This window comes from Pollachius pollachius (assembly GCF_949987615.1).
Source record: "Pollachius pollachius genome assembly, chromosome: 7".
Lineage (NCBI taxonomy): Eukaryota > Metazoa > Chordata > Actinopteri > Gadiformes > Gadidae > Pollachius > Pollachius pollachius.
This window is the reverse complement of record NC_136940.1, coordinates 25,736,212-25,748,912: the sequence shown is the minus strand read 5'-3', so window position 1 is coordinate 25,748,912 and position 12,701 is coordinate 25,736,212. Positions and strand designations below refer to the sequence as shown.

The window sequence follows — 12,701 nt, the reverse complement described above, 5'->3', positions numbered from 1 at the left end:
CTTGTCAGATTCAAATGCGCTCATGGCTCTTAAAGGGGATGGGAGCTGGCACTCTCATTGGTTTATTGCACATTACGCCCAAACCACACCTACGGGTAATTAGGCTACTTCAGACCAACCCTTTTTAGTTTTGCGCCGGGCGCAAGAGTCATTTTTGCGCCGGTAAAATTGCGACATCGCCATAGAACCGCCCACAAAGCTACGATTGGCGTTTCAGACCGTTAAAATAGGGCCCTAAGTCAAGACAGATTTTGGTGTCTCATTACATTGTACTTGGTTGAATGTTTCAGAAACAGTAGATGTTCCAAATAAACAACACCACATGTTTATTAAAATACATATTTAATGGAGATACAAGCATCTAATTCAAATTGGAAGGAAAGGCATTTCAATTGGGGGGGTGTAGAACAGGTTTGCATTTCTGAGAAAATAAAGGAATAAGGCACACATCCCCAAAAGTTGACCTTGTTCAAAGTGTGCAAAAGCAGTCTCAACTTTCAACTAGAAAGGATACATTTTCAAGAACCAGTGGCACTCGGGTGATCAAACTCAGATGATGGGCCGATATGTCTCAAGGTAACAAAAAACTAATAGCATGAATAGTTCGGTGTAGACCACCAAAAATAGACCTGAATAAGGATACTTTTCCTTAGTGTAACTGTTTATTGCATGTTCTATGTAAATAACATCTGAAACGACTTGCATATTTGCATAAACTTGCAAATCGCCTGGGATGTCGCTGACATGTCAAGTGAAAAAACAGATAATTTACCAGAACTAAAATGTCTGTCTTTAACACCCTTATAAACCAGCACACATAAGGTGGAATTTCGGCCTGTTCAGTAGCAGGAGATGCTGCCGTTACGCAGCGCTGACTCCAGGCTCGGTTGCTTCCAGGTTTCACTTCCCTCAATGCAATTCAAGGGTAAAGGCTATTGAGTTGTATGCATGTGTGGGACACGGGGAGTGTTCTACTTCTACTTCTGGATCCCTAGACCAGACCTCATATACTCGTACACCACGTAGCTGATGCTGACGGCCGGGATGACCTTCATGAAGTTGGGCAGGATCCCGCGGTAGAGTCCGAAGAAGCCCTCCTTCTCCAGGATCTTCTTCACCATCCGATTCATGGACATCTGCTCAGCACCCTCAATAGACGCTGATGAAACAGGAAGATCAGAGGAAGATGATGTCACACTGCTATGAACATCTTTTAATCACATTGAAACACCACGTCGTAATGAATCATTTGGCGACCCTAAAAAAAAAAGGGACCAATCTATTGGTCAACAGCAATTAAGTACTATCAACAGTTCACCCTGACTTAAAAATGAAGGTATTATACTAGCGAGATTTCTTATATAAAAAACATTTCAGAATTAAAACAGACAAGGTACAAATTACAACACAGTGATTCTCGTGATATATATGTAAGTGCTCCTTACCCGCTGCCTGCATCCGTGTTCGGATCAGAGCCAGGGGGTAGCTGGTCAGCTGGCCGCAGGTGCTGGAGATAGTTCCACAGCCCAACAGCACCAGGATGCCAGGGTTGGCTGAGTCTTTGGCGTAGTTTGCCAGCCAAGCATTCTTCAAACTCTGATCAAGTAACGGTAAGACGGAGAGGGCAGTCAACATGGTGAGCGAGTGGTCGGTATTGAAAATAAGTATGTATGACATAGCATGATACAAAAGTTTGTGGTTCATTAGATGATTAAAATGTAATTGACTGATTCCATATGCAGCTTGGAAGTGGCTTTGTTAAAGTGTAAATGGCTGAATGTAAATGTAATGCATGGCACCATTAGAGCTTGCTATGATTGACTGAATGCTACGTACCTCATACACAGCCAGATCTATCCCAGCGTATGGAATGATGCCCAATATGTTGGGGAGATAGCCTTTGTAGAAGGCTTTCACTCCCTCTTTCTGGAGGATCTTCTTGGCACAGTCGAACATTCCAGTATATTGTCCGGTTTTCCTCAGAGTCAGCCTTGTCTTCATCACCTGGAACGGTAAAGTGGTTTAATATATGGCCATCAAATAAATAGGGGTCTATGGTCCATTTATTATTAGGTTGATCATTTGATTTAAGTAGAGGACGAAAACCATCTGAAATAAATATGAAATTTATTTTGGGTAATATTCATAATGCTTTTGGTGGACAGTAACACAGCCTGCTTCGGTATGTTACTCCGAAGCCAAACAACAATTGTGAGCTGCATAAACACACCCTCAATGCAAACAGACCTATCCCCGAATTCCATGGTGGGGCAAAGTCTGTCTGTCCAGGGCGCTTCTCACCTTATTTGACTATGAAATGCATGCAAATACAACCACTGAGCTTTACCCAGCCCTTACTCACCTCCATGGGGTAGATGGCGGTCTGGGCCGTGGCACCCGCCAGCGACCCAGCGATGAACCGCTCGTGGGTCCGGACCTTCCCTCCATCACTGGACAATAGCTTCTTGTACTGTCGGAAAAGAACAGGGACAATGTTGCTGCACATTAAGTCAACTGAAAGAAATTAACGTTTATCAGCTTTTTTCAACATTTCATATTATGTTGGCCTCAAAAACCGTTAAAATGGTATAATATGTAATGTCATGGGAGAGAACAGTAATTGTAAAACAGAAACTATCGATGTGGTGTTGCATTCATTAATAACGGCCCTGTCCATTGACATAGGTTTGACTCCAACGCAAAATAAGAAACATTACTAAATGGGATTTCCCTCCTGAATTGGAAGTCCTTTATTGTTTTGGAATTGGTTTGGGAAGATGACATGTAAACAAGGAATGAAAAGAATGAACAAAGTTTTACCTGTTCATAAGCCATAAACTTAATGGCTGTCTCAGGAGCGATCTTGAGGACGTTGATACCGTTCCCTCTCCACAGGGAAGTAGCACCTCCTTCTTTGAGCATCTGCTTGAAACCTCCCACGAGGCTGATCTTGTTGCTTTTGGTGGAATGCACCTGTATATAAATGGAATTGATTATGCATAACTTGCATAAAACAAGTTTAAGTAGAGTACATAATGGTATAAAACAATTTATTCTACTTCATTTAAGAATGCTTGATTCTGATTGGCTGGGAGGAGGGCATTAACCCGGCAGGTTGCCCGCTGACTTGCCGGTTCTACTTGCTGCTGACTGACCACAGCGTCATCAAATAGTAGATCAATACGCCACTTGTATTTTTTGGAATACTTGATTCTGATTGGCTGCAGGGTGTCTATAAGTCCCTGATATATGGACACCTGCTAAGTAGTTCCAGTCAAATTGTCTGTTCAGCCTTCAAAACGAGAGCTGGTAAATTGTGAAAAATGCATTAAACTGTAATCAGAAAACGTGGTTATATGCTATAGACCCTATTGTATCTGTGGTATAAAGGTTGGGAGGAATTTCAAATTATAAACATGTACACTTTACGTTGAAAGTATAGACCGTCGCGATTCCCATTGAAACGAATAGCGCAGTGATTATTCTTCAAAACGAGAACTGGTAAATTGTGAAAAAAAAAATGCATTAAACTGTAATCAGAAAGCGTGGTTATATGCTATAGACCCTATGGTACTGTGGTATAAACGCTGGGACGAATTTCGAATTATAAATATGTACAATCCATAACGTTAGCTCTCTGGCTCATAGCTCAACAAGAGTGAGCAACGTTTCCGTTGCATAAGAACCTTACGGGAGGGTAATGATTGTTCCAGGTATTAGTCCAACCCTCAGGCGTTACCTGGGAAACTAACCTGGGAAATATGAAGATGTATATCGGGGGACGAGAGAAAAATATCTTATTTCCCTCCATCGTTCCCACCGCTATTTCACGTTACGGCAGCATTTTAAGTTACAAGTCAAGAGCTGAGTTACAACAAGCACTTATGTTGGTTATTCTGTCTGTTGGAGATTTCCGAAACTTGAAGCGGAGCGTTTTTACATTTGTTTTTGATCTTTAAAATGAAAAGACGACTAAGTCCAGAGAAAACGCACACTTCGCAAACATGCGCTGCTTTTCCAAGAAAACCGCCCAATGGCTCGTTGGTATGAGCCTATGCTGTCTATTCCAGAGGTTCGTGGTTTGATTCCACTCTATACCTCTCCCTATTGCGTTTAGTGGTACTGATAAATGATCCCTGAGCTGTATAACGGTCTGCGGAGGGACGGCCCGCCGCTCCCTATACGCAGAGTACGCAGAGTGCGTAGGGCACCAAGTACCTGGGGGGGGGGCACCAAAAATTAAGGTTTGTAAAAATATATATATATAAAAAATTACATTATTACATTATTGAATTACAGAAATATATGAATTAGTTATGAAGAGGCCCACCGTAGTTTCTTAGTTGTACAACATATCACTCAATTTCGGCAAATTAGATGTTTTTACCTAATATATAAAAAGAGGCTCCCCCCCCCCGCTCGCGTAGGGCCCTGAAACGGCCAGCAACGGCCCTGGCTCCACCCACCTGCATGAAGACCTTCATCCTGTCCAGCGGGGCGGTGCCGGTGCGGGACACTGCCCCGGCCATGGCCCCTGCAGACAGCTGTTTCCACCAGATGCCGGTGGTCTTCTCCTCCTCGGTGAACTCATCTGGGATGGTGAGGCTGTCACCGATATCCAGAACCTACGGTAGAACACAATAGAACAGGGTTCTTATTAAAAAATACAAAGGGAACCTTTAGAACCACATCAGCTTACGCACATGCGCACACACACACACACACACACACACACACACACACACACACACACACGGCGGCGTCGCAATGCTGTCCTTTGCTTCTGTACAACAGTTTCAGTTCAAGCCGGAGTGATTTGACGGCAAGACGATTTGAACGGACATATGGTTGCCTTTCAACATTGTGTGTTTGAACCAGAGAAAATGTGTTCTTCATAACAACGCACCCTCACACAGGCTACTCAAATAAAGGAGCTTAACTGAAAGGAAAACTTTCACGTTGAAACAATGTTGAACTTTTGTCGAGACAGGCACCAAAATACACTGTCCTGTCTTCTACTTAATCTCTGTGACGCCATGTCACTTAACATGGCTTAATCCAGTCTTACGAACCCAAAATAAGATGCACTCACTCTTTCGATCATGTGCAACATCACTGAAGAAAAAGTAACACTAACACTGTAAAAATCAAGAAACCATGTATGATAGCCGTAAACAGCAAGGCACTTGTCTATGTATGGTTACCCACGCCAACAATATTTAGCGTTGGTTGATTATCAGCAATGGAAAAATAACACAGCTGGATTTATCTGTCTAAGCTGTAAAACATACTGGGTATTGGGACTGGGTATTGGATATTGGTCCGATACCGGGCGGTACTATCTTTGCTATACAATCATCTGAATGACCCCAATAGCTGGGTGCCGATCTCACCCAACCCTTTGGCAGTTTGTAAAATGTTTACGCCTAAATCCTACAATGACATTGGGTGCTTTTTTCTAGAGTGTACATTTTTTCACCTTGCGGGTCTGCCATAAAAGGTGCGGTCCTCAAGGCAAAGGAGAGGTGCTCAGCAACACAAAAACGGCAAACAAAACACTTGCTTCCCAATTGAAAACCTTGACAAAATGGCAGCCCCCAGCTGCCTAAAAGGATTCGGTGTGATCGAGGCCTCAACTCGTCTATATACCGACTATACTAGTCTATCTACCAAAACCATCCTTTAAAAACAATGGATGGGTTGGTTCTTTGTATTAGCCACTACTTTTAAGCTGATTAATACATACAATCAATATTTCCAAATCTCAATGCAAGTTCCAGTTCAGCTATGAGCAAAATCCGCTCTTCCCTGTTAGCAAAAGTAGACACCACCACCGCTATGAACGCTCCACACGTCTATAAGAGAGACGAAGGAACGGCTACCACCCATGGTCCTGGTCTGGGTCAGCGGCTCAGAGACACCTACCACCTCCACCTCGCAGAACCCGCTGTCGTCTTCGTAGTCGAGGCTGAACCAGTTCCTCTCCTGGTTGTGCAGCAGTGCCATGACGGCTCTACACCCAGGAAGGTCTGCACGAGGCACCCCCCGCTCCCCCCTTATGGCGTCCGCTCCCCCCCAGCACCTGGTGGCCACCCCCGGCCTCACCTCACCGCACTAAAGGGGGGCGGCCACGGTGTCCGGTCGCGTTCTGAGGAGGGTCAGCTGATCCCAACCGCGAGAAGCCTTAAGAGACTGCTCTCCCTGTTGCAGAATCCGATGGAAGAGACTGTAAATCTTCTCCTTATGGCGTCTATCCCACTGGTCTTTGGTCCAGGGTCACCGGTGACAAGCGAGCAATGGTTCATTCACATCCCTCTCGTAATGTCCTGCCCACTGGAGGCTGAATGCTTAGTGAAAGTCTTCCGTGTTCGTTCCCAAGCCAATGACAACCTAATCCCTGCTTAGGGCCGTCGGAAATTGGCTTACCTGGGGCCTCTCTGAAGCAGCCCTACCTCGACCTAAACTCTTGAGGTAACCAATGGTCAGAAACTCAAATGTCAAAACATCGGCCATCAGGTCTAGACAACCTGACGTGCAACCAGAGAACACCCATAGTTATGGGAGCCTACAGCTTGACAATACACATTGGTAACAAACGGCTATACTGCATTGTAACTAATATACTGTTTTCTTTGCGTGTGGGTTGACTTCCAGAGCTGGCACATTTCAGTCATTCACTATGTTAACTATTAGAGACACAATATTAACGAGGAAGAATTGTTGATCCTAGTTCTTATTACCCTATGAAACCCTGAAAAAAGATGCCTCGGTTGAATGCATAACCCAACCACAATATACTGTTCCCTTGCAAAATAGTATGTGCTGTTGCACCTCCTCAAAAAGGAATCAGCATAACATGCCAATAATCAGGACGCATTCTTGCACACACGATCAGACAGCCTATGTATTATGCTGCCCGTGAGCTCATTCTGGCGTAAAAATGTACAAGTCTCCCTTTCACTCACTACTGTGTCCCCAACAAACGCTGGCTTGATTCCTACTTTACACTGTCCCAGTCCCTCTCCCACTGTCCCAGTCCCACTGTCCCAGTCCCTCTCCCACTGTCCCAGTCCCTCTCCCACTGTCCCAGTCCCACTGTCCCAGTCCCAGTCCCACTGTCCCAGTCCCTTTCCCACTGTCCCAGTCCCTTTCCCACTGTCCCAGTCCCTCTCCCACTGTCCCAGTCCCACTGTCCCAGTCCCTTTCCCACTGTCCCAGTCCCTCTCCCACTGTCCCAGTCCCACTGTCCCAGTCCCTTTCCCACTGTCCCAGTCCCTCTCCCACTGTCCCAGTCCCTCTCCCACTGTCCCAGTCCCTCTCCCACTGTCCCAGTCCCTCTCCCACTGTCCCAGTCCCTTTCCCACTGTCCCAGTCCCTGTCCCAGTCCCTCTCCCACTGTCCCAGTCCCTTTCCCACTGTCCCAGTCCCTGTCCCAGTCCCTCTCCCACTGTCCCAGTCCCTCTCCCACTGTCCCAGTCCCTCTCCCACTGTCCCAGTCCCACTGTCCCAGTCCCTCTCCCACTGTCCCAGTCCCTCTCCCACTGTCCCAGTCCCACTGTCCCAGTCCCTCTCCCACTGTCCCAGTCCCTCTCCCACTGTCCCAGTCCCTCTCCCACTGTCCCAGTCCCTGTCCCAGTCCCTCTCCCACTGTCCCAGTCCCTCTCCCACTGTCCCAGTCCCTCTCCCACTGTCCCAGTCCCACTGTCCCAGTCCCACTGTCCCAGTCCCTCTCCCACTGTCCCAGTCCCTCTCCCACTGTCCCAGTCCCTGTCCCAGTCCCTCTCCCACTGTCCCAGTCCCTCTCCCACTGTCCCAGTCCCTCTCCCACTGTCCCAGTCCCACTGTCCCAGTCCCTCTCCCACTGTCCCAGTCCCACTGTCCCAGTCCCACTGTCCCAGTCCCTCTCCCACTGTCCCAGTCCCTCTCCCACTGTCCCAGTCCCTGTCCCAGTCCCTCTCCCACTGTCCCAGTCCCTCTCCCACTGTCCCAGTCCCTCTCCCACTGTCCCAGTCCCACTGTCCCAGTCCCTCTCCCACTGCCCCAGTCCCTCTCCCACTCACCGTGGAATGCTTCCAGTAGCGGATGATCTCCTGCAGGTTGGTGGCGGGGTTGAAGAGGAAATGAGCTTTCCATTCATTCCAGTCCACCGTCATAGTGCCGTCCACATCGATGCTGCGAATCCATTAGAGAAAGAGAATTCGATTTATTCATTCCTTTATTTGTGTATAATGGCATGAGATTATTGCACATTCTGAATAAAAAGAGGAATAGGAGACTGTGACAATCAATGTTTGATAGCTAACTGTACGTTTATGCTTTATATGTAACACTTACACTAACAGAAGATAATTATTGAACGGGAGGAACCAATGTCAATTTTATGTAAGCCCTAAATTGGATTGCCCACACACACACACACACACACACACACACACACACACACACACACACACACACACACACACACACACAAAAAGCGGTCATCTGACATGCGCCATCTTTTCTACCATGTGGTTCTCAACCAAGTCCATGACTCATAATCAAACTGCTTGCCCACTTCCTTCCTTTCATGCCAGCAAAGCACCTCCCCCTCTCCCAGCCACATACCCCCCCAAAATAAATCATCCAGCATAATTCCACTTTTGTAAGAATAATTACATGATTCAACTTAATCTCAATTACAATACGGTAGGTAAACTTCAGCTGTTAAGGCTGTATCCATCGTCGGTTCCCCAGTTGGTACAGGAAATAAAGGAAAGCCCCTTTGTTGCAACACGCCAACAGGCCGTGTATCGTATTACTGATACCATCTGCGACTGAATGAATCACTCATACAACTTAATTGAACAGCGTTTGTCATGATATAAAAACCTGTATTACCGTCATGTTTATTTTAACCCATAAAGTGTATGATTATGAAACTTCTCTGGACTGGGTTCAAAGGGAAATAAATATAAAATACACAATTAGCCAATATGCATGTCTGGTTGTTGTTCTGATGTTCCCTCAACATGATCAGCCTATCAACAGATCCAGCACCTCTTCATGAATGTATGCCCATTCATTAAAAGGGTGATATCGTGCTTTTCGACTTTTCCTTTGCTTTAGACTGTTATAGGACGTATGTATACATGTTTTCCGTCTGCTAAACTAGAAAAATCAAAGTCCGAGCCAGAGGGAGTATTCGCGCACTCCGAGAACGCCCCTCAATAAGAGCGTGAAACGGCTCAAACTTTACTTCCGTAACAGTCAGTGCGTTTACATGCAGAGACATTATCGGATAAAGAAACGAATAAGACCTCAACCGGACTTTTCAAATGCATGTAAACACCTTTACCCGATCTACTTCCGACCGGAATCGGTACATAAATGGACAAGCGAGATCGGATAAGAACACCTAGATAATTCGATCATAGTCCGGTTTCTACCTGCATGTAAACCCGCTTCGGATTTCGTGTTCTGCCTATGCTCGAGCTCTTATTCTCTGATATTATGAATCTTAAAGACCGCATCGGGTTCTCCGACTCTCTGGTACATAATAAAGACTCGTAGTGGGGGTTATCTCGGCCATGGTGGACAAGGAATTGGGGGAAAGGAATTTTGGCTTTGACTCTGAAGTCAAAATTGAAACGCATGGAGGAGAAAGGGATTGTTGCCGTATGCGGGACAGCTGTCAGTTCACTTCGGGTCCATGATATTTCTCCGACGCTCCATTGTTCCGTCCTCTCGGTCGTATGTGGACTCCTCCGGCTGAACTCCTCCCGCAGCCGGAGGAGTCCGCATACGACCGAGAGGTCGGAACAATGGAGCGTAGAAATGTCGGAGAAATGACATGGACCCGAAGTGAACTGACAGCTGTCTACTGAAAACATCTTTCTCGAATGCCGCCTGTGTATGTTGTTGCTGGGATGTAGAGACGTAGTCAACCGGGAGTTGCTCTATAACCACTTGTTGAAAGGGCTACAGCGCCACCTAGGGTAGCGGATTCAGCCATGCTCCGGCCATTATCCGATCTCTTAAAGGCCATGTACGTTCGGATAATTGACAGTCCGTTCGAGTCGCAAAATCGGTATAAGGCTTAATCCGATCTAGCTGTCCCATGTAAACACACTGAGTGTGACGTCAGACTGTGCAGTGGGCGGTGCTGAAGTGCATAAGTCCCGCCTCCGGCGACCCGCAATGTTCACAATTTATCGGGGGGGTGAATTTGCCGACACAAGCGCAAAGCGCTTGACCAATCACAGCAGACTGGGCTACTCGGGAGGGGGGCCTTAATGCGACATGATACAAAACAGAACGTATTTGAAAGATGCTGAAACTGGTTTTGCAGAAATGAACAGTGGGAAAATAATCAGTCCCAATTATTAACCCTATCTATAAGTCCATTTTAAAGATCTACTGCCTAAGGAATGCAGAAAACAGTGAGAGGCTTTTGTGAACCAAAATATATTGTTATTACTGCATGAATACCTTTGGAGGATCTTCTTGGCTTCTTCCTGGTTTATGTCCATGCCCAAATCAGCAAGGGATTGCCTCACCTCCATGTGGTCTATCCTTCCTGTAAGAACACATCAATTAATAATTAATGATAATGATAACTTTATCATGATAATGATAACTTAGTGTGGCAGTATAGTTTTGGAAAGTGTGAGTATCATATATATATTTGACAAAGTATAATTATTTACACATGTTCCGATACCCAGTACCAGTTGACAATACTTGACAATAATGCTGTAATATTGCTTTACCATCGTTGTTCTTGTCCAAACTCTTGAATGTTAGGCGCAATTTCTTCTCGTGGTCCTTTAGGTATTTGGAGAATTCCTCAAAATCAAGTCCTAAATCTTTGTCTTTGTCTCCAGAAGAAATGATTTTCTACAATTAAAAAGTACAACATCAGTAATCAATCCATTTTCCATTTAATGAAATTTAGTAAAATGCAGAACATAGTAGAATCTCAAAAGTTTTTGAAAATAATTCCAGAATATTATTTTCTTGGTTAGTACAACAATTGAGCCAACAGGAGCTCTATAGATGATAATTGTATCAGAAGCTACAACGTTCATGTTGCAAGTTGAATTATAGTTTTCATTAAACAAGTGCTCTGTGCCAGGGCCATCATCTTATGAAGCAAACAGAATAATTATCAGAACCCTGCTTTACTGTGTGGAATGTCTGACACGTTCGACCTGCAAAGGTAAGTGCCTTTGTCTTAAATTAACTGGATTGATAGAAGTCCAGCAGTGCTCTTATAATAGAAGGGGTTTCTGTTAATAATAATGAATACTTATTAAAAAAATAAATAATAATATACGTCGTATTTGAACCTCCATAAATAAATGAAGCAAGACAATAAGGGGCCTGGCGACTTTATGATTCATGTTAAGTGTGTAATATATTAATGGTGAAGAGCTATAAGTAGTATAATTCAGTCTTTTAATCAAGCTTTGATAATACTACCTATTGCATTATAATTGCAACCTTATCTTGCACTTCTGCAGTGTACATGCTCATTACTGAGGCCCACACCGCGTGTGTTTACCTGTGCTGCGCCTTTTCCGAACGTGATGCCCATTGCAGTGAGGCCCGCCCTGAGCTCTGCGACGTCCACTTTTCCATCTTTATTGGTGTCCAACTTCTCAAACAGATCCTCGTATGTTTTGGACGCGTCTGTTGCACAACTGCAGTCAGTGAACACCAACCTCCTTATGGCTTGGTAGTACATCGTTGACATTTAAGTTTTCGGAAAAGTAGCCTCCACGAAACGGGGAAACAGTAAAAACTGGAGGCGGAGTAATGCGCAACTTCTGGGACCCAAAATAAATGTCGAATACTATAGAAGTACACAATGATTACAAAAATACACAGGCTACTATTTATAACTATACTAATACTACGACTACTAGTAGGCCTACTACTACTGTTAGCTACCTATAGAGACTAAAACGACCCGATCCCGTATGCGGATGAGGATCAGCTGCGCTGATCAGGGTGTGGAGCATGGACCTAGACGGTCGCTCCGACCTCCTCTTTTACTGCTTAGACACTCCCTTAGATAGACCCTGATATAGCTTGCTCAAACACCGCTGTATGTTCATGCGTCATGGCCCCTATAAGGATTGCCCCACAACTTGCTTATTTTAACCATCCTTTATTTGATTATATAGACTTCTGTTGTTTCAGCTCATAGCCTACCCGGAGATCCATTTCCAAGACATCTACCTAGTGGTTTTAGATCCACAGGTCGTCTAAAACCATGAGGCGTGTGCCTTATTGCCATGGCCTGTCAGTATAAGAACATTGGTCATCACCGAGTTCGTTACATTTTTCACTCGACCAGTTTATCCAGAATCTGATGTGTGGAGGCTGATATGGAAATGGGAACCCATGGGCTGAGAATACCTCCTGGGGGTTGAGTTTTTTTTTTTTTTTTTTTTTTTTTTTTACAGTATTAGCTGATGACACTGTTAACAAAATGATGAGGCAAAAAGCCTACGACGGAGAACGAACCTCGTCGTTATTAATTAATTAATTCATTAATTGTCTTTATTCTTTGGCCAACAGAGGGCGAAAGAGACGCGAGAATGTGACGTTTGTAAACAATCGCTTGCCCCGCCCTTTTTTTCAAAGTAAAAATATGAAATGTGAAGTTTCTTTGCACAAACTGCTCCTTAGTACTTGCTTCGGTGTGCGACATT

General features: G+C 44.9%; 1 protein-coding gene across 1 annotated transcript; it reads right to left on the bottom strand.

Moving 5' to 3' along the window:
- Positions 1 to 352: 352 nt before the first annotated feature.
- Positions 353 to 12,026, bottom strand: slc25a24 (solute carrier family 25 member 24). The gene is made up of 10 exons (XM_079739639.1): positions 11,546 to 12,026; positions 10,752 to 10,878; positions 10,471 to 10,558; positions 8,061 to 8,172; positions 4,467 to 4,625; positions 2,821 to 2,973; positions 2,363 to 2,470; positions 1,837 to 2,004; positions 1,446 to 1,596; positions 353 to 1,159 (listed from the first exon to the last, which is right to left on the bottom strand). Exons 1-10 carry the CDS (start codon positions 11,735 to 11,737, stop codon positions 978 to 980), a joined length of 1,440 nt encoding a protein of 479 aa, XP_079595765.1. The 5' UTR covers positions 11,738 to 12,026; the 3' UTR covers positions 353 to 977.
- Positions 12,027 to 12,701: the final 675 nt, after the last annotated feature.

Excerpts from the sequence above, each read along its gene's own strand:
- slc25a24 (XM_079739639.1), bottom strand. The coding sequence starts at position 11,737 with ATGTCAACGATGTACTACCAAGCCATAAGGAGGTTGGTGTTCACTGAC. Across the intron at positions 10,559-10,751 it reads TTTGGACAAGAACAACGATG|GAAGGATAGACCACATGGAG; the intron begins GTAAAGCAATAT and ends GTGTTCTTACAG. Across the intron at positions 1,597-1,836 it reads TAGATCTGGCTGTGTATGAG|AGTTTGAAGAATGCTTGGCT; the intron begins GTACGTAGCATT and ends TTACTTGATCAG.